This window comes from Scyliorhinus torazame, chromosome 17 (assembly GCF_047496885.1).
Source record: "Scyliorhinus torazame isolate Kashiwa2021f chromosome 17, sScyTor2.1, whole genome shotgun sequence".
NCBI classification, from domain to species: domain Eukaryota; kingdom Metazoa; phylum Chordata; class Chondrichthyes; order Carcharhiniformes; family Scyliorhinidae; genus Scyliorhinus; species Scyliorhinus torazame.
In genome coordinates, this window is record NC_092723.1 from 112,013,190 (window position 1) to 112,035,796 (window position 22,607).

Below are 22,607 nucleotides of genomic sequence, written 5' to 3' on the forward strand. Positions count from 1 at the left end.
CTGCCCTGACTTTTTGTGCAACACTGTAGCTTTCTAAACTAGGCTTGGTTTAGAACTTAATTTTTTTTGCTCATCCCGCCACATCTTTTTACTCCGCTCTCTGAGGGAATTCACAATGGCCCATCACAATTGCTTTCCGAGTCCTCTACTGCACAGTGGAATCTTTTCTTCTGCCTTACTGCTTCCAGTACTGAAATACAGCTTCTATCAGGTGATCTCCCTCTGCGACTTAACTTCAGATGCTTTCAGTCAGGTCAGGATGCTTCTCCTTTAATTTTCCAGCTTTTGAATTTCTGCTCCACCTTCTCGGAGGTTCAGCATTTTCCATTCGCCGCCACCATTTTGTATGTTCAGCAGGACTCACAAAGAGATTGAGAGTCTCAAATGATTGTATGAACATTAACTGTTTATTGATAACACACAACTTTCTACAACGTTCTACATATATATTATATATAGGGTATAGCCAAAATTATGAGCTAACGTCATGCTTGCTTCTGCGCAGGTCTCTGTACAGTCCGCAGCTAATCCTAATCTCAGGTCATGTGTTTCTTTTCATCACACCGAGGGTACTGTTTCTGAGTCCCAGATGTACTACATTCCCCAACATGTAACATGCAGAAAAGAAGGATAGTTCTCTCTCGGCTGGACAATGTTAACCAGTTGCCTCCTTCTACCATTTGGGTGGCGGCAGCTAAATAAGTTAAAATAGATTGGACCTCACCCATTCCCAATTAAAATTCCCTTCCCATTGCATTTCAGTCTTACTGTAAATGGCTCTGTACTTAGATGTTTCTGCATTCCAAACCAAATATTGCAAACGTTCTTAAGTGTCTTTATACATTTGTTTCAAACTGTCACCTGCAATATGCACTCAGTCAGTCAGTTTTCCAGTGATTAGGCTTTGCACTCTTTGTGACTAATGTCAAGCTTGCCAAATCAATGGTTTACAGGTGCAAAAATGCCCATGGGGTTAGGTAGACAGTAACACCAACACTCAAGCTCTGCCATTTTTCCCTAGGCAGCCATCTATTTCAAGCAGTTGGCCTCTTTACTGTGCAAATCAGGGTGCTATTTAGAATCCCTGTTACATTTTCAAGGATAAATAGACCATTTCACTTGTACTGCTCAAGCTCTCATCCTGCAACATATTCTTTCAATCCATTTAGTAGGAAATATAAGATGATTTTATGCCCCATTGAGGCATGTAAAGTATGGGGAGTTAATGAAGATGATGCGCGTCATGCTATGTTCATTGGGTTTGTGACTTCATTCCATTCTTTTCCAAAAACTGCTTGTTTTGCATTGATGAAAACTGTTTTCATTTCTGATATTCTTCTCTTGTGTCCACTAAACCCTCTGACTTTGGTGTGGAACTTTTAATTATTTTATAGCAATTGTATTAAATAAGTTATTTTCATGTGATTTTGACCCATTTTGTTAAGTCTATGCAGTCTAGTTAGACCATGAGCAACATGCAAGCCCAACTATCAGGCACCAAAATGGTTCCACAATATTACTCTTAGCTTCTATTGTACTTATTGCATTTCATTTAAAAAGGAAATAAAAAGAAATAGTCCAGTTTGAGATGGGCATTAGTATAAACGTGCAAATGTTTTCCCCTCATCTGACTTCAATGCATACCCAAAAGATTCCCGGAAGTAATCACTATTGTGATAAGCAGGTAAATACTTCAGACATTCATTTTGCACATAAATATTCTTCTTTTGACTTCTTTAACAGAGATTATGGAAAATGATTTTAGTTTCTCCTAACTTACAAACATGGGGGTAGCTGGCAGGATAAGAAGGGTACAAACTGTTTAAGACAGATTTTAGCATGTGTCACAGGCAATTGTTCTACTGACACCTGCAATTGTGGTTAATTTGAGGTAATATCCATTTTGCTGAATGGATATTGGCCTCTGATGTGTTGGGTGCTCTGGATCCGTGGAACACATACAGGCCACCAACACTTAATAAAATAGTGTTGCACTATTTTAAGTCAGAAACTGTTGAACATACTTTCACTGTAGTTAACACGATATTAGATTGAACTAAAGACCTATGCCTTGTCCTAACCAGTCAATGCACTCAGCACATGGTGAATGTCTGTGCTGCAGGCTGTAAGCTCTGTCCTCCTAGGAGGCTGCAGCTCGAATGAGCGGGAACTCTGATGCCCCCTGTCTTTATAGTGCGTGTGCTCTAACTGGTGATTGGCTGCGGTGTTGTGTGTGTTGATTGGTCCCGCTGTATGTCCATCAGCGTGTGTGTATCTGCACCATGATATACTGGTGCATATTATGACATCCCCCTTTTATAAAAGAATGTATATGTGTGGCAATAAATAATGTGTGGTGAGAATGTTCCTAACTATGTGTGGCGTGCGAAGACATATTTACAGGACTACGTACATGAGAACTAAGCTATTTACATGGGAAGATGCCTGCTGCAGAGAAGCAGTATGCAACAAGAATAACGAGATGAACACTATATACAAACCAGAGAAACGATCAAACAAAGCAACAAAACAATTCAGAAAGTCTATAAGTCCGCAAAGTTCATAAATTAAGTCTCTGAGGTGGGCGACAAATTCTGGTTGACCGCCTCAAGGGTGGGTCGAGAGCCGCCTGTTCAGGAGCGGGCTGGACTGCGTCAGAGTCAGGGGGATGCAGAGTGACAGGGATTTCTGCATAGTCCGTGGCAGGGTCAGCAGGAGGGCAAGGCGACAGTGGAGGATCACGTAGCGAGCATGGAACGAGACAAAGGGCGCGTCGATTGCGGCACAGAATGGAGCCATCCAGTAGACGAACCAGGAACGAGCGGGACGCCACCTGCCGAAGGACAACAGCGGTTGCAGACCAGCCACCATCCGGAAGATGGATGCGGACATTGTCATCTGGAGCCAGAGCAGGAAGATCAGCTGCATGGGAGTCATGAGCCGCCTTGTGCTGTGCACATGACAGCGGCATCCGGCGAAGGACCGGAACGTGGTCGAGGTCTGGGACATGAATGGACGGCACCGTCGTCCTCAGGGTGCGACCCATGAGCAACTGGGCTGGTGACAGGCCAGTGGACAGTGGGGCGGAGCGATAGGCCAGCAAGGCGAGATAGAAATTGGACCCAGCATCGGCAGCCTTGCAGAGGAGCCGTTTGACTATATGTACTCCATTCTCCAGTTTGCTGTTGGATTGGGGGTACAGAGGACTGGATGTCACATGGGCAAAATTGTACCGCCTGGCAAAGTTGGACCATTCCTGGCTGGCGAAGCAGGGGCCATTGTCCGACATAACCGTGAGCAGGATGCCGTGTCGAGCAAAGGTTTCTTTACAGGCACGAATGACTGCAGAAGACGTGATGTCGTGCAACCGTATCACCTCCGGGTAATTCGAAAAGTAGTCCACGATCAGGACATAGTTTCTACCCAGCGCGTGGAACAGGTCGATGCCCACCTTGGTCCACGGTGACGTGACCAACTCATGGGGCTGCAGGGTCTCACGTGGTTGGGTCGGCTGGAAGCGCTAACAAGTGGGGCAGTTGAGCACTGTGTTGGCTATGTCCTCATTAATGCCGGGCCAGTACACTGCCTCTCGGGCCCGTCGGCGGCACTTTTCCACGCCAAGATGGCCCTCATGTAGTTGTTCCAGGACAAGCTGGCGCATGCTATGCGGGATGACAATGCGGTCCAGTTTTAGAAGAAACCCGTCTACCCGCCAGATCATCTCTGACATTGTAGAACTGAGGGCATTGGCCCTTGAGCCACCCGTCTGTTAGGTGGTGCATGACGCGCTGTAGCAAAGGGTCAGCCGCCATTTCACGGCGAATTTGGACAAGGCATTCATCCGTGGCAGATAGATTGGAGGCCGAGAATGCCACACGGGCGTCAACCTGGCAGACAAATCCCGCTAGGTTACATGGAGTGTTGACTGCCCTGGAGAGAACGTCAGCAATGATGAGGTCTTTGCCTGGGGTGTATACCAACTGGACGTCATATCGCCGGAGCTTGAGAAGAATTCGCTGGAGGCGAGGCGTCATGTCGTTCAAGTCTTTCTGTATTATATTGACCAGCGGGCGATGGTCGGTCTCGACGATGAATTGAGGAAGTCCGCAGACATAATCATGAAACTTAACCACACCGGTCAGAAGGCCCAGGCACTCCTTTTCTATCCGCGTGTAGCGCTGCTCCATGGGGGTCATGGCGCGTGACGCATATGCAACGGCCCCATGATGAGGCCTCATTACATTGAAGGAGCACTGCCCCAATGCCGGATTGGCTGGCATCGGTCGAAATTTTGGTCTCCTTTGCTGGATCAAAGAAAGCTAAGACCGGGGCCGTGGTCAGTTTTGTTTTGAGTTCTCTCCATTCGCGCTTGTGGGCAGGGAGCCATTGGAAGTCTGTCGTCTTCCTGACCAGATTCCTGAGAGCCGTGGTATGAGAGGCGAGGTTAGGGATGAATTTCCCTAAAAAATTGACCAAGCCCAGAAATCGGAGGACAGCCTTCTTGTCCTCTGGTGTTTTCATAGCTGTGAAGGCAGCTACCTTGTCCGCATCCGGCTGCACACCTAATTGGGAGATGTGGTCCCCAAGGAACTTGAGTCCCGTCTGACCAAAAGAGCATTTGGCCCTGTTGAGGCGGAGGCCATGCTCATGTATACGTTTGAATACGCGCTGGAGGCGACTAACATGCTCCTGCGGGGTGGTGGACCAAATGCTTATGTTGGCGACATAGACGCGAACACCTTCAATGCCTTCCATCATTTGTTCCACAATCCTATGGAACACTTCTGAAGCAGATATGATCCCAAACAGCATCCTGTTGTAACAATATCTGCCAAAGAGGGTATTAAATGTGCAAAGTTTCCTGCTGGATTTGTCGAGCTGGATTTGCCAGAATCCTTTTGAGGCGTCGAGTTTGGTGAAGAGCTTGGCGCGAGCCATCTCACATGTGAGCTCTTCGCGCTTGGGAATTGGATAGTGCTCTCTCATAATATTGCGATTTAGATCCTTGGGATCAATGCAAATTCTCAATTCGCCGGAAGGCTTTTTTACACATACCATGGAACTGACCCAGTCGGTCGGTTCCGTGACTTTGGAAATCACTCCTTGGTTCTGGAGGTCCTGCAGCTGCTGCTTGAGGCGGTCCTTAAGGGGTGCTGGGACCCTGCGAGGTGCGTGCACCACAGATGTGGCATTCTGTTTTAATAAGATCTTGTAGGTGTATGGGAGCGTGCTCATGCCCTCGAAGACGTTGTGGTACTGGTTGATAATGGCATTGAGCTTCGCCCTGAAGTCGGTGTCCTGAAAGGCAGACGTGTCAGCAGGAGAGAGAGGGTGAACTCTATGAACTAGGTTCAACCGCTTGCATGCCTGCGCGCCAAGCAGGGAGGCTTTCGAGGAGCCCACGATTTCAAAGGGAAGGATGGCTTTGCGTGACCTGTGCGTCATTTCAAGTTGGCATGAGCCGCTGGCAGCAATGGCATTGCCATTATGATCTAATAGCTGGCAGGCTGATGGGAGGATGGCTGGTTTGACACAAAGGCTTTGGAGGTCAGACCGCGCAATGAGATTGGCGGAGGCACCAGTGTCCAGGCGGAATCGTATTTAGGACCGGTTGACCGTCAGGGTGGCACACCACTCATCGTCTGGATCGATGCTGTATACCGATAGAGGCTGGATTCTTTGCTTCGGGGACACCCTGTTTTTTGTAACGAAACCGACTCGAAAAGGTGCCTTCGGGTCCTCGGTGTCAATATCGGGTAGCAGGTCCGCATCGGACTCGGTGACCGTGGGTTGAATGGCCCGGACATTCCTGCGAGGCTGGCTGAAGCGATATGTGTTGGCAGGCTGAGCTGCTCTGCATAAAGCAGCATAGAACATAGAACATAGAACATAGAGCATTACAGCACAGTACAGGCCCTTCAGCCCTCGATGTTGCGCCGACCTGTGAAACCACTCTAAAGCCCATCTACACTATTCCCTTATCATCCATAATGGATAAATAAATGAGATTCAACAGAGAACAGAATAATTTGCTTAGGCTACAAAATGTATGAGGGCGGAATTCTCCCAAAAATTGAGTAGGGTGGGATTCTCCGTTCGTTTACGGCACCGGGATTCTCCGGTGCTGCTGCAGTGAATGGGAGATTTGGCTGAGCACTAAATTCTCCGTCCTGGCTAGCAGCAGTAGAGAGACGGACTCGCAAGGGAGGATCCCGGCTTAGTGTCATTTCGGGCAGCTGTACCAGCACAATTTCCATCACAATTCTCGAACATTGTAATTTTTGGGGGGCCAGGGTGAAACTCACCAGAAAAGAGATGTGTGGGACCCGAAGGCATCAGCAAGCCCAGCCTCACAGAGATCGGGGTGCCCTCTGATCTCACAGTGAGAGTCCAGGGCCCCCTGTACCTCCAACATCGCAAGCATCTGGCCTTCAGTTCCCCCCCCCCCTCCCTCACTGGCACCAGCCCCCTTTCCCCCCTCCTCCAAGGCTAGCTGACGTTATGGCTCACCAAAAGGGTCCCCCTCCAAGCCCCACCCCATCTAGTTGGGATCAGGACCCCCCCCCCCGCCCCCCGTTGACACTACCTGCAACCCCCCCCCCCAGGTGAATCACACCCCGCTACACGGACGCCAAATGCAACCCCCCTTCAATCACCCTGCCTTCATGTCCATACCAAGTGGCATTTACCTGCCATGTCCCTGACCACTCCGGGGCGCCAATGCCCTCCAAGCCCCCCGGCATGGTCACAACGTCCGGCTTCTGGTAGTGGAGACCAGTTTTGATTCCTGTAAGCCTCAGCTGCACCTGGTATGCAGGTGGAGAACAATCCCGGGAGTCGGGAGAATCTGGCATTAAACTGACAAAGTTGATTTAAATCTGCTAATCTGGTTCATGCCCCTAGTGGCCAAGTTTGCCACATATCAGGCATTGTCGGGATTTGGCAGGGCATTGCCGCTTTAAATGGGCGGAGCCACAGTTGCCGCACGTCGTAGTGTCAGTACGTTCGCTGCGCCACCGCGCATGCACGGTGCGATCGTACGTGGTGCGCGCCTGCGCAATACGTTCGTCAACGTCGCCGTCCCCTCGTTTGGTGCGCACAAGCGCGGGGGTCCACGAAAAGCGCGCAAAATGGCCGCTCTCATCCAGGCTGAGGCCCTGGAGTTGCTCGATTGCTTGGATCCGTTCCGCCTCGTGGGGACCTTGCCACGCCGTTTCAACCGCTTGGATGTAGGAATACCGACTAGTGGCGTGTTCATGTAGCACGCAGGTCTCGATGGCAGTTGCTAGGGTGAGCTGCTTTACCTTGAGGAGCTGCTGGCGTAGGGGGTCCGGTTGAACACCGAAAACGATCTGGTCGCGCATCATGGAGTCGGAGGTGGGCCCGTAATTACAGGACTGCGCAAGAATGCGGAGATGGGTGAGAAAGGACTGGAAAGGTTCATCCTTACCCTGCAAATGCTGTTGGAATACATAGCGCTCAAAACTTTCATTCACCTCTGTGCTGCAGTGAGTGTCAAACTTGAGGAGGACCGTCTTGAACTTTGTTTTATCTTCATCATCCGCAAAGGTGAGAGAACTGAAAATGTGGATGGCATGGTCCCTGGCCGTGGATAGGAAGAGAGCGATCTTCTTGCTGTCCGAGGCATCCTCCTGGTCTGTGGCTTCAAGGTAGAGCTGGAACCGTTGTTTGAATATCTTCCAGTTGGCCCCTAGGTTACCGCTGATGCGGAGCAGCAGCGGCGGGCAGACGATGTCCATTTTGCAGGATGACTGTATGCTGGTGGAAGGCAGACCACTTGCAGGTAGGTCTAAGTAGTTCTAATATCCCTCAACTCCTGGTATCATGATGTGTTGGGTGCTCTGAATCCGTGGAACACATACAGGCCACCAACACTTAAAATAGTGCAACACTATTTTATTAAGTCAGAAACTGTTGAACATACTTTCACTGTGGGTTCACACGATATTAGATTGAACTAAAGACCTATGCCTTGTCCTAACCAGTCTATGCGCTCAGCACATAGTGAATATCTGTGCTGCAGGCTGTAAGCTCTGCCCTCCTAGGAGGCTGCAGCTCGAATGAGCGGGAACTCTGATGCCCCCTGTCTTTATAGTGCGTGTGCTCTAACTGGTGACTGGCTGCGGTGTTGTGTGTGTTGATTGGTTCCGCTGTATGTCCATCAGTGTGTGTGTATCTGCACCATGATATACTGGTGTATGTTATGACAGCCTCCTCCATAGTCTTGAATGACAATGGCCAGACTTCATCAGGACAGAACAGCTCAGCACTCAAGGCAGGGCAATAAGAGATGCACCATATTTAGACCACCTTGTGAGCAGTAGATCTGACATGCCTCCTGCAGACATGTGCTCAAACATTGAAAGAAATACAGGAATTTTCTTCAAAGATAGGAAAAACTAAAAGTAAATTGATTTTACTACCATTACAGAGACAATCTTAGATTAAAAGTCATTTTCCCATGTTTTTACTTCCCTTTAACAATAACAGATATCATTCACATCAGATATCACAATATCTATGCCAAAATACTGCTGTTTATTCAATTACATGCATTATTGGTTGGTTAAATAGAAAACACTACTACTATCAAAATTCTTTGTACATTACCTGCTGAACTAAGTTTAAAGGACAAGAAGTTTTTGCTGAATTTGTAGACCTCTCCACGCTGTGACTTTGATAGATTTAGGTACACATCATTCAGGCTTTGAACGCTGTAAAATTAAAAACAAAAAGGTATATATCATCACAATCAAATATTTAACTTGCCATGGTAGGGTGGCACGGTGGCGCAATGGTTAATGCTGTTGCCTATGGCATTGAGGACTCGGGTTTGATCCTGGCCCCAGGTCACTGTCTGTGTGGAGTTTGCACATTCTCCCCAGGCGGGGTTCTCCGAGGTGCGGAGAGTCGGCGCCGGTGCGTTTGGCGCTGCACCGGTCGCTATCCGCTGCCGGCCGCCGATTCTCCGGTCCGGATGGGCCGAGCGGCCGCGTGTAAACGGCCTAGTCCCGCTGGCGCCGTCCACACCTGGTCGCTGCCGCCGTGTACTCGTCGCAAAGGCTTGGGGGGTGGCCTGTGGGGGGCGGGGGGGGGGGGGGGGGGGGGAGTGGGGCTCCGTTCCTGGGGAGGCCCTCCGATGGTGTCGGGCCCGTGATCGGGGCTCACCAATTGCCGGGCCGGCCTCTCCAGAACCAGGCAAAGTCAAAATTACCTATTGTGCCTCTGGTACAGGGCAAGAATCAGGCACCTTAACATTGTTCACATTCAAGCTCACTACTTTTCCTTTCTTTATTGAGTTCAGGTGAAATGTATGTTACAGCTCTGATACAAATTGGAGCAAGTCATTGCCTTAATTGTCGGCAAGAGCTATCTGCTATGCGACTGGTATTCCTGTTGATGCGGTGCACAGACTCACATCACATGGGCTGACTCATCTAACTTAAATACAGTTTTAAATAGTCATTGTTAATGGTACACTCCCCACGGGCGGTACAGTGGCGCAGTGGTTAACACCGCTGCTTCACAGCGCTGAGGATCAGGGTACGATCCCGGCCCCGGGTCACTGTCAGTGTGGAGCTTGTACATTCTTCCTGCGTCTGCGTGGGTCTCACCCCCACAACCGAAAGATGTACAGGGTAGGTGGATTGGCCACACTAAATTACCCCTTAATTGGAAAAAAAATTTGAATAGTCTTGTGGTAAACCACTGTGTTCTGATATTAGAGGTTGTACGGTAGAACCTGCACTACAGGTTCGCCTGTGGCCCCTGCATGCTAGCTCCGCCCAGGAGGCGGGGTAAAAATATGCATGTCCTCCAGCTCGCAGCCATTTTGTCAGCTGCTGTGGGAGGCCACACATCTGATACTAATAAAGCCTCGGTTTGGATTCAACTTCGTCTCTAGTCAATTGATCGTGCCTCAATTTATTAGTATCAGATTCAGAAAATGGACCTCCGGATTAAACCAGATCGCCTGCAGCTGGACCCACACTCAAACGATGCCAGAAAGGACTTCCAGCACTGTTTTGAAGCATATATCAAAGCGGCGCTGACCCCTGTTCCAGAGGCTCAGAAGATCCAGATCTTGTACGTCACAGCCTGCAGGTAAGGGATTGGCTGGTGACTGGTAAGTAGTTTTTCTTTTATTTTCCCTCAGGTATTATCGTGCGGGGTGCAGAGGTTGCTGAGTGAGTGCTTGCTGAGAAGGGGAGTGAATAACAGGTAAGCTCTTTCTTTCTTTTTCTTTTTTTATCTAGAGGGGATGGCAGGGAAGGTAGTGCAATGTTCCTCCTGCAGAATGTTTGAGGTGAGGGACGCTGTCAGTGTCCCTGCTGATTTCATCTGTGGGAAGTGCACCCATCTCCAGCTCCTCAGGAACCGCATTAGGGAACTGGAGCTGGAGCTGGATGAACTTCGGATCATTTGGGAGGCAGAGGTGGGCATAGATAGATGCTTCAGGGGGTTGAGAGTAGTGAGGTTATGAGTAATGTTTCAAAGTTGCAAGAGTGTACCGGCAGGCAGGAAGATGGTTTAAAGTGTGTCTTCTTCAATGCCAGGAGCATCCAAAATAAGGTGGGTGAACTTGCGGCCTGGGTTGGTACATGGAACTTCGATGTTGTGGCCATTTCGGAGACATGGATAGAGCAGGGACAGGAATGGTTGTTGCAGGTGCCAGGGTTTAGATATTTCAGTAAGCTCAGGGAAGGTGGTAAAAGAGGGGGAGGGGTGGCATTGTTAGTCAAGGACAGTATTACGGTGGCAGAAACGACGTTTGATGAGGACTCGTCCATTGAGGTAGTATGGGCTGAGGTTAGAAACAGGAAACGAGAGGTCACCCTGTTAGGGGTTTTCTATAGGCCGCCGAAAAGTTCCAGAGATGTAGAGGAAAGGATTGCAAAGATGCTTCTGGATAGGAGCGAAAGCAACAGGGTAGTTGTTATGGGGGACTTTAACTTTCCCAAATATTGACTGGAAACGCTATAGTTCGAGTACTTTAGATGGGTCCGTTTTTGTCCAATGTGTGCAGGAGGGTTTCCTGACACAGTATGTAGATAGGCCAATGAGAGGCGAGGTCATATTGGATTTGTTACTGGGTAATGAACCAGGCCAGGTGTTAGATTTGGTGGTAGGTGAGCACTTTGGTGATAGTGACCACAATTCAATTACGTTTACTTTAGTGATGGAAAGGGATAGGTATATACCGCAGGGCAAGAGTTATATCTGCGGGAAAGGCAATTATGATGCGATGAGGCAAGACCTAGGATGCATTGGATGGAGCGGAAAACTGCAGGGGATGGGCACAATGGAAATGTGGAGCTTGTTCAAGGAACAGCTACTGCGTGTCTTTGATAGGTATGTACCTGTCAGGCAGGGAGGAAGTGGTCGAGCAAGGGAACCGTGGTTCACTAAAGCAGTCGAAACACTTGTCAAGAGGAAGAAGGAGACTTATGTAAAGATGAGACATGAAGCTTCAGTTAGGGTGCTCGAGAGTTACAATTTAGCTAGGAAGGACCTAAAGAGAGAGCCAAGAAGAGCCAGGCGGGGACATGAGAAGTCTTTGGCAGGTAGGATCAAGGATAACCCTAAAGCTTTCTATAGATATGTCAGGAATAAAAGAATGACTAGGGTAAGAGTAGGGCCAGTCAAGGACAGTAGCGGGAAGTTGTGCGTGGAGTCCGAGGAGATAGGAGAGGTGCTAAATGAATATTTTTCGTCAGTATTCACACAGGAAAAAGACAATGTTGTCGAGGAGAATACTGAGATTCAGGCTACTAGGCTAGAAGGGCTTGAGGTTCATAATGAGGAGGTGTTAACAATTCTGGAAAATGTGAAAATAGATAAGTCCCCTGGGCTGGATGGGATTTATCCTAGGATTCTATGGGAAGCTAGGGAGGAGATTGCTGAGCCTTTGGCTTTGATCTTTAAGTCATCTTTGTCTACAGGAATAGTGCCAGAAGACTGGAGGATAGCAAATGTTGTCCCCTTGTTCAAGAAGGAAGTAGAGACAAGTAGAGAAGGGAAGTAACTATAGACCAGTGTGCCTTACTTCTGTTGTGGGCAAAATCTTGGAAAGGTTTATAAGAGATAGGATGTATAATCATCTGGAAAGGAATAATTTGATTAGAGATAGTCAACATGGTTTTGTGAAGGGTAGGTCGTGCCTCACAAACCTTATTGAGTTATTTGAGAACGTGACCAAACAGGTGGATGAGGTTAAAGCAGTTGATGTGGTGTGTATGGATTTCAGTAAAGCCTTTGATAAGGTTCCCGACGGTAGGCTACTGCAGAAAATACGGAGGCATGGGATTCAGGGTGATTTAGCAGTTTGGATCAGAAATTAGCTAGCTGGAAGAAGACAAAGGGTGGTGGTTGATGGGAAATGTTCAGACTGGAGTCCACAAGGATCTGTTTTGGGGCCACTGCTGTTTGTCATTTTTATAAATGACCTGGAGGAGGGCGTAGAAGGATGGGTGAGTAAATTTGTAGATGACACTAAAGTTGGTGGAGTTGTGGACAGTGCGGAAAGATGTTAAAAGTTACAGAGGGACATAGATAAGCTGCACCGCTGGGCTGAGAGGTGGCAAATGAAGTTTAATGCAGAAAAGTGTGAGGTGATTCATTTTGGAAGGAATAACAGGAAGACAGAGTACTGGGCTAATGGTAAGATTCTTGGCAGTGTGAATGAGCAGAGAGATCTCGGTGTCCATGTACATAGACCCCTGAAAGTTGCTACCCAGGTTGAGAGGGTTATTAAGAAGGCGTATGGTGTGTTAGCTTTTATTGGTAGAGGGATTGAGTTTCGGAGCCATGAGGTCATGTTGCAGCTGTACAAAACTCTGGTGCGGCCGCATTTGGTGTATTGCGTGCAATTCTGGTCGCCGCATTATAGGAAGGATTTGGAAGCATTGGAAAGGGTGCAGAGGAGATTTACCAGAATGTTGCCTGGTCTGGAGGGAAGATCTTATGAGGAAAGGCTGAGGGACTTGAGGCTGTTTTCGTTAGAGAGAAGAAGGTTAAGAGGTGACTTAATTGAGGCATACAAGATGATCAGAGGATTGGATAGGGTGGACAGTGAGAGCCTTTTTCCTCGGATTGTGATGTCTAGCACGAGGGGACATAGCTTTAAATTGAGGGGAGATAGATATAGGACAGATGTCAGAGGTAGGTTCTTTACTCAGAGAGTAGTAAGGGCGTGGAATGCCCTGCCTGCAACAGTAGTGGACTCGCCAACACTAAGGGCATTTAAATGGTCATTGGATAGACATATGGATGATAAGGGAATAGTGTAGATGGGCTTGAGAGTGGTTTCACAGGTCGGCGCAACATCGAGGGCCGAAGGACCTGTACTGCGCTGTAATGTTCTATGTTCTATTCTCCAGGCTCAGCTCCAAAGTCTTCCCGCTGATCCAGGATGCGCCAAACTACGCCAAAGCCATGACTCGACTCAAGGACAATTACGAGCAGAAGACAAATACGCTCTTCGCCAGGCACGCGCTCGCAACTCATGCTCAACTACCTGGTGAGTCCATCGACGACTTCTGGAGGGCCCTAATCCCACAAGTTCGGGACTGTGACTGCCTGGATGTTACAGCTAAGGAGCACTCAGATCTCCTTATGTGGGACGCTTTTGTGACTGGGTCCGATATTTTCCGGCAGCGGCTCCACGCGCGATCTCGCAGAAACTAAAATGCTAGCACTCTCTATGACGGTCGCCCTGCGCAATGTCCAGTCCTACGCCCCCAGTCGCGCGGCCCACTCCTCCTCCGATTCATGGGCCCCCCAGGCAGCCGCCCCAGCGGGGGCGCTATCCACCCAATACGCCTGTGCTACGCGCCAGCCAGCGAACCCCGGGGGGCCCCGATGCTACTTTTGCGGCCAGCAAAACACCCCCGCCAACGCTGCCCGCGCTGCCCTTTGTAAGGCCTACGGGAAGAAGGGCCACTTCGCTGCTGTATGCCAGGCCCGCTCGGCGGCCGCGGTCACCCCCACCCTCCCAGTCACGGGCAATGGGCGCTGCCACCCTCCCTCCTCCCCAGGCCATGTGCGACCAGCGGGCGCCGCCATCTTCTCCGCTGCACAACACGTGCGGTTCGTGGGCCCCGCCATCTTGCTCCACCCCCGCAATGTACGTTCCATGGGCGCCGCAATTCTGTAACCCCCAGGATCTCCGGGCGCCGCCATCTTGTCTACCTCTCAGCACATGGACACCAACGGCGTTCCAGGACCTGAACTCAACAGCCGCCCCATTACCGGACGATCAACCAAGGCTCGCCTCCATGTCACTCGACCAGTCTCGCCTGCATAACCTGACCAACGCATCTACCAGCGTGAAAATCGACGGCCATGTGACCTCCTGCCTACTGGACTCCGGGAGTACCAAGAGCTTTATACACCCAAATACGGTAAGGCGCTGCTCCCTTAAGGTATACCCCACCAATCAAAAAAACTCCCTGGCCTCCGGATCCCATCGCGTAGCGATCCGGGTGTACTGTTCGGTCACGCTCACGATCCAGGGCGTAGAGTTCCACGGCTTCCGCCTCTACGTTCTCCCTAATCACTGCGCTGCACTTATCCTCAGCCTGGACTTCCAGTGCAACCTCCAGAGCTTGACCCTTAAATTCGGCGGATCCTTACCACCCCTCACTGTGTGCGGCCTCGCGACCCTAAAGGTCGACCCACCTTCCCTCTTTGCCAATCAAACTACAGATTGCAAACCCATCGCCACCAGGAGCAGACGGTACAGCACCCAGGATAAGGCCTTCATCAGGTCCGAGGTCCAGCAGTTGCTTCGGGAGGGTGTCATCGAGGCCAGCAACAGCCCCTGGAGAGCTCAAGTGGTAGTGGTTAAATCAGGGGAGAAAAACCGAATGGCCGTGGACTACAGCCAGATCATCAACAGGTAGGACCTGAAATCCGCCTACCACCAGCTCCCCATCCGTAAATCGGACCGTCCATACACCGCCTTCGAGGCAGACGGCCGGCTATATCACTTCCTTTGGGTCCCCTTCGGCGACACTAATGGGGTCTCGGTCTGCCAAAGGGAGATGGACCGAATGGTCGACCGGTACGGTTTGCGAGCCACGTTTCCGTACCTAGATAATGTTACCATCTGCGGCCATGATCAGCAGGACCACGACGCCAACCTTGCTAAATTTCTCCGCACCGCCACTCTCCTCAACCTCACGTATAACAAGGAGAAGTGTGTGTTCCGCACAAACCGCTTAGCCATCCTCGGCTACGTGGCCAGAACGGAGTTCTGGGGCCCGATCCCGACCGCATGCGCCCCCTCATGGAACTCCCCCATCCCCACTGCCCCAAGGCCTTCAAACGTTGCCTGGGGTTCTTTTCATATTACACACAGTGGGTCCCAAACTATGCGGACAAGGCCTGCCCACTCATACAGTCCACTCACTTCCCCTGACAGCCGAGGCCCAACAGGCCTTCGCCCGGATCAGATCTGATATTGCCAAAGCTGGGATGCACGCTGTAGATGAAACACTGCCCTTCCAAGTAGAAAGCGACGCATCGGATGTCGCCCTTGCCGCCACCCTCAATCAGGCAGGCAGGCCTGTGGCATTCTTTTCCCCCACCTTCCGTGCCTCTGAAATTCAGCACTCGTCCGTCGAAAAAGAGGCCCAGGCTATCGTTGAAACTGTGCGGCATTGGAGGCATTACCTGGCCGGCAGGAGATTCACTCTCCTCACTGACCAATGGTCGGTAGCTTTCATGTTCAACAATATACAGCGCGGCAAGATCAAAAATGATAAAATCTTGCGGTGGAGAATCGAGCTCTCCACCTATAATTACAAGATTAAGTATTGCCCTGGCAAACTCAACGAGCCCCCAGACGCCCTATCCCGAGATACATGTGCCAGCGCATAGGTAGACCGACTCCGGACCCTACACGACAGCCTTTGTCACCCAGGGGTTACACGGTTATACCATTTCATTAAGGCACAAAATTTGCCCTTCTCCGTCGAGGAAGTAAGGACAATCACCAGGGACTACCAGGTCTGTGCGGAGTGCAAGCCGCACTTCTACCGGCCGGACCACGCGCGCCTGGTGAAGGCCTCCCGCCCATTTGAACACCTCAGCGTGGATTTCAAAGGCTCCCTCCCCTCCACCGATCAACACACATATTTCCTCAGTGTGATCGACGAATACTCCCGGTTCCCCTTCGCCATCCCATACCCCGACATGACGTCTGCCACCGTCATTAAAGCCCTTAATTCCATTTTCACTCTGTTCGGCTTCCCCGTCTACATCCACAGAGACAGGGGATCCTCATTCATGAGTGATGAGCTACGTCAGTTCCTACTCAGCAGGGGTATCGCCTCCAGCAGAACGACAAGCTACAACCCCCAGAGAATGGGACGGTATGGAGGGCCGTCCAGCTGGCCCTACGGTTCAGAAATCTCCCGGCCTCCCGCTGGCAAGAGGTCCTCCCTGACGCACTACATTCCATTCGCTCATTACTCTGCACTGCCACTAACAATACACTACATGAACATCTTTTTGCCTTCCCCAGGAAGTCCACATCCGGGGTATCGCTCCCGACTTGGCTTACAGCTCCGGGAACCGTGCTTCTCCGTAAACATGTGCGGCTCCACAAGGCGGACACGTTGGTGGAGAACGTGCACTTGCTCCACGCAAACCCACGGTACGCCTACGTGGCGTTCCCCGACGGCCGCCAGGATACCGTCTCCCTCAGGGACCTGGCACCAGCAGGTTCCACCCCCACACCACCCCCGTCGCCACCCTCCCCTCCCCCGTCGCACCCATCACCACCCCCCTAGTACCGTCCGTCCTCCCTCTGCCCAGGAGGCGGGGTATAAATATGCGTGTCCTTCAGCTCGCAGCCATTTCGCCAGCTGCTGTGGGAGGCCACACATCTGATACTAATAAAGCCTCGGTTTGGATTCAACTTCGTCTCCAGTCAAATTGATCATGCCTCAACTCCAAATTTATTTTTAAATAAAATTAGTTAAATATCCTCCCCACCATTTTAATGAAGTCACCAATCACCAATCCATTTTGACAAATCATAGAATCCACACAGGGCAGAAGGAGGCCATTTGGCCCATTGAGCTCATACACCCTCTGAAAGAGCACCTTACCTAGGCACACTCCCCTGCCCTATCCTCGTAACCCCACCTAAACTGCACATCTTTGGACACCAAGCGCAATTTTAACATGGTCAATTCACATAACCTTCACATCTTTGAACTGTGGGAAGAAAGCAGAGCACCTGGAAGAAACGCACGCCGACACGGGAGAATGTGCAAACTCCACACAGTCACCCGAGGCCAGAATTGAACCCGGCCCCTGATGCTGTGAGGCAGCGGTGCTAACCACTGTGCCGCGATGTTTTAGCTGTTGTAAGAGTGGGATGACAATTGCAATATATTTCTCACAGTTTTAACTCTAATCATGAATTTGCACAGAATTAAAAGTTTTAATCATTCAATACACTGACCTGAGAAGATCTGGTAAATTGCTATTTGATATTTGAACATGAATGAAATAGTAAGTTCACATCCATTTAGAAGTTTCTAGTTTTTCTTCTGGAATGTACTCCAGCAAACCATTACACAAAAATGCACTTTTTTGTATAATATTTCTGGCCATAACTCTCAAAAAAGGAACTCACAAATGCTCTAATATGTGAGAAAAGACAACAGAAAGATGTGCTGAAGGACTGAGATGGGACAGATGGAATAGGTTGATACTCATGTGGAGTAAAGTCACCATAGTCCCAGATGACCATAAGTTACACCACACAGATGACCATAAGGATCACCACACCTCAGGCGAGGGTCAAGGTTGAGAAGGCAGGGCCCTCATGAATGACCTCAGCCGGTACGGGAATTGACCCCATTCTGTTGGCCTTACTGTGCATCGCAAACCAGCTATCCAGCCATCTAAGCTAAACCAACCACACTAGCACTAGTTGAGCCAAATGGCCTGTTTCTATGTTGTATATTCTCTGTAATTCTGTGTCGGCGTTAACATTCTCCTGGACATTTTGAACAGATGGGTCATGACAGTTCATTGTATCAACTATCACCATATTACATATGCTGAAAATGTGTCAATTAATTTGTTTTTCTCAGACAACTCTGTATACTCACATGGCTTGGTAAGATTCACAGCTTATGTTGGTGGGTATGATGGCAAGCACCTTTCTTATAATACTGGGCAACAGCAGAAATAATCTAGTCTGGATCAAGTCAATGTAGTCAATGGTAGTAAATGATGAAAATAAGGGTTCCAACAGCTGCATGATCTTGCTCAGCATCAAGTCTCTCACTTTCGAATTTTGAAAAATTGTAATATTCATCTGAAATGAAAGGATAGTCGAGTATATTAATTATTTGTGGGCCACAATAATATTTTCAGATGGAAATAAGACAAAATTAATAAGTGTTCATGTTTATTCCGAGTTTCCCTGAGGCTATCAATCCTATGCAGTCATTTTTTTAATCTGTTGGTATAAAAATGCTGTGCTTTGGTGGCTACAGCTTAGCCATGACAGGATTATTTTTGTTATTATTGGTGTGGTGGCAACCAACATCAGCCTTTTCTAGTGTCCACATTGAGATCAGGTAAAACAATGTATGAGAGGTTGAGCATCCATGACCCTTTCAGTGTTTTCCCTGCCCGTTCATGTGGCTATCAAGATACATCTTAAACGTTGCTTTCGAGCGTGCTTCCACAACCTCCACTGGCAATGCGTTCCAGGCATCCACCACCATCTGTTTGAAAAACTTCCCCCGCACATCTCCCGGAAACTTTCCACTTCTCACCTTGAACCTGTGCCCCATTATAAATGAGTCTTCCACCCTGGGAAAAAGCTTCTGACTATTCACCCTGTCTATATTTTTCATAATTTTGTCGACCTCAATTAGGTCTCCCCTCAGCCTCCATCTTCCCAATTAAAACAATCCGAGTTTATTCAACCTCTCCTCATAGCTAACAACTTTCAGACCAGGCAACATCCTGGTAAACCTTCTTTGCACTCTCTCCAAAGCATCCACGTCTTCTGGTAGTGTGCCGACCAGAACTGCACACAGTATTCCAAATGTGCTCTAACTAAATTTTTATACAACGGTAACATGACCTCCCAACTCTTGTACTCAATGCCCCAGCTGATGAAGGCAAGCATGCCGTATGCCTTCTTGACCACCTTTCCACCTGTATTGCCACTTTATTGGAACTATGGACCTGAATGCCCAGATCCCTCTGTATGCCAATGCTCCTCAGGGTTCTGCCATTTACTGTATAATTCACACCTGAATTTGATCTTCCAAAATGCATCATCTCGCATTTGTCCAGATTGAACTCCATCTGTATTTTTCTCTGCCCAACTCTCCAATCCCTCTATATTCTGCCTATGACCTGGACACGGGGGGGGGGGGGGGGGGGGGGGCAGGCATTCTCAATGTCAACTTCCACTGCCCTCCGGGGTAGAGAATTCCAAAGATTCACCACCCACTTAGTAAAGATGTTGCTCCTCATTTCAGTTTTAAATGGCCCATGCTTATTTTGAGATAGTTTCCCTGATTCTTTTCCCCAATCAGAGGAAACTTCCTATTGACATCTGCCCTGTTAAGAGTTTTGTAAGTTTCAATGTGATGTCTTCTCATTCTTTGAAGCTCTAGCGAATACAGGCTCAGTTTCCTCTATTTCTCCTCAGAAGACAGTCCTACCATTCCAGGGTTTCATCTGGCTAATACATCCTCGGATAAGACCAAAACTGTATAAAGCATTTCAGGTGTGGTTTACCAAAGCTCTTTACAATTACAGCAAGACATTTTTCCCCACCCTCTACTGAACACCGTTTTAAATGTTCCCCAGTGTTGTTTTATTTGCCAACAATGTTGCCCATTTTATTTTCCTAAATTCTATTCTATTCTCAACCCCTCAAAATCAGCTTTTCTCCAATCTATTAACCTGGTTTTCATCATACTTTTGTTCTTTTCTGTCATTGTTTTATGAATATTATATTAAGATCATTTTCAACAGATATTACCAGATAGAGCCAGATGATACAGGACCAGCCGGGGCTTGAACCAGCTGCCTCTCCATCCCAAGGGAGATCCCAGGGCCCTAAGGGCACTGACCAGGAGGAGGGGGCGCTGAGTGCTACCCCAAACCCGTCCCATGGAGTGGCGACAGTGGGCATCAGCTGCCATGAGTTCCACCCCTGTGATGATGCCACTTCTTGAGGTCAGCACACGAGACAGGGCAGCACGGGAGTGTGGTATTGTACATCATGTTAAACCCCGATTTACACAACCATCATGATGCCACTGTCACTTTCTTCTGCAATGAGTGCTGACCTCCGAACCCTTTGCCCATCTCTCCAGGCAGCCCCAACCCTTTCCGCCAGGTTCACATTTTTAAAAAGGAGTACTAATCGGCGCCAGTGTGAGCAACTGCTGGGGAGGTCGCTGAATGACGGGATGCTGTTGGATATGGGGTCGCCATCATTGATTGTATGGAAATGGGGCTTAAGTGGTGATAATTGGTTTCTCACCACGCTACGGCGAGATCCCGATTCCACCTATGGGAGCAGGCCGGTTGCATCGCAAATTGTTTGGCGCCTGGCGCGGATCTCATTTTTGGCCTCTCCTACTATTCTCCGGCCTCATTACGCTTGAGCTGGAGTGTAACAAGGCCGGAGAATCACGCCTTATGGGGTGTTTCTCCAACTGCATGATTGCTTCCAACTCCGCTGTTTTATTCCGCACAACATGCATTTGCATTGCTATACAGACATTTTAATTTATTTTACTAGGATTCAGTCTCTCCGTGTTGAATCATTGCTTTAGCACAACGTCCTCCCTTTATTCTTTTCTATGGTTTATTGCTGTTTTGTTTCTATTTAGGCCACTTATATTTCTTTTAGATCCTGCTCCCACTTTCAGAGTTTAAAACCTTTGCCACGCCCCATTTCAATGAAGGATGCCCTGACCCCACAAGGTCAACACTGGAAGCACTGGATGGGCATATCTTCACACTTTTATACTGGGATGCACCCATGTGAAAATCACCCCCAATCATTGCCAAACCTTTTAGACATTTCTACACGACACAACTGAGGAGGTAATCATGCACTTAAAGCTCACAATGTGCTGTTTTTCTGGACTCTAAACTTGGGCACTAATTCCAATGCTGATTGCCACTCCGAGGAACTTACAGCCCAATTATTTCATCAAACACAGGCACCTTTTATTTGCCCTATGCAACTATGCTCTTTTCCAAAACAGCTCGCACCAAATCTTCCCACAGGTTGTTTAAGTTGAGAAAAGATTTTTTGACTCGAATAAGTCTTTTGAAAATCACAATGTAAATTGGAAGTCTCAAAAACAGAAGGACAGTTATCTTACCTCTTGAGTATTATAAACAAATTGCGTCAAGTATGCATTCACGTCACTGGCATTTCTGCCTGCAAGTGCATTAATGATCTGGCTGATTTTCTCTACGTTATTCAATGCATCTGAGTTCACAGTTAATCCCGCAAGAATTTGAGGAGTGAGGAGGTCCAACAATCCAAGCTAAAACAATAGAATGTTGCTTTATCAAAGTTACAATGACATTTATAAAGCACATTAATAAACAAAAATGGCGTTTCCTCTTCAATTAAAAATGCTGCATTCTATCGTTTGTCTGGAAGTCAGTAAGTTCAACTTACTCCAGAGAAGTACAGAGCTGAAAAGTTGCTGTAAGACGAGCCATTAAAGGATTGCAGAAACTTCTTTTGTATCCACTTACGATTTTCAGCCATGTTCATTGTACATCCAGTACCTGCAGAACCCAGAGAGAAAGAAGCAATGTTGTTAGCTGTACAAATGTGCACGGGAGGCAGATCCTTTATACCAGGGTTTCCCAAACTGGGTTCTGCAGAACTGCAGGGTTCTGCAGGACTCATTAAGGGTTTCGTGGTAAGCCTGCCCATTATAATTTTTTTTAAAACTGGCCTTCCAGGTGATTTTTTTCACTTTGTTGGTTAATGATTGGCGCACGAGTCAGCCCATTGGTGCTCGAGTCAGCACTGAGAAGCCAGCCTCTGATTGAACAAGCTGGAAATACGAGAAAAAGTAAATTGAAACTCAAAAGGCAAGGCCATGAATGAAGGTGGCCGGACAGTAGAACAAGGTAGGTTGCACCCATGGGGCGGGAGAGGCCAGAGCCAAGAGGGGCTGGGCTGTGACGCGCCAAGGCCGAGAGGGGTTGGGGCCGCAGGAGCCAATAGGGGCCACAGGGAGCTGTGGCCGTGGGAGACAAGAAAGGCAGCGGATGAAAAAGGCTGGGCAGTGAAGCCCGAGAGAGGCCATGGAGATCCGAAAGAGTCACTGAAAGTGGCAACACAAGTGCAGAAGGTAGTCAAGGAGGCAGACAGTATGCTTGCCTTCATCAGCCGGGGCATTGAGTTTAAAAATTGGCAAGTCAAGTTGCAGCTCTATAGAACCTTAGTTAGGCCGCACTTGGAATATAGCGTTCAATTCTGGTCGCCACACTACCAGAAGGATATGAAGGATTTGGTGAGGATACAGAAAAGATTTACCAGGGTGTTGCCTGGT

General features: G+C 48.8%; 1 protein-coding gene across 2 annotated transcripts in view; it reads right to left on the bottom strand.

Moving 5' to 3' along the window:
• The window catches only part of LOC140394069 (uncharacterized), a 405,190-nt gene that overhangs the window by 311,351 nt on the left and 71,232 nt on the right, over positions 1–22,607 (bottom strand). For both annotated transcript variants that reach the window (XM_072480880.1, XM_072480881.1), the window contains exons 13-16: positions 21,719–21,831; positions 21,414–21,581; positions 18,153–18,361; positions 8,632–8,735 (exon numbers count right to left, since the gene is read on the bottom strand). In XM_072480880.1, coding sequence (XP_072336981.1) covers positions 8,632–8,735; positions 18,153–18,361; positions 21,414–21,581; positions 21,719–21,831 — 594 coding nt within the window. The remainder of the gene's footprint in view (positions 1–8,631; positions 8,736–18,152; positions 18,362–21,413; positions 21,582–21,718; positions 21,832–22,607) is intronic.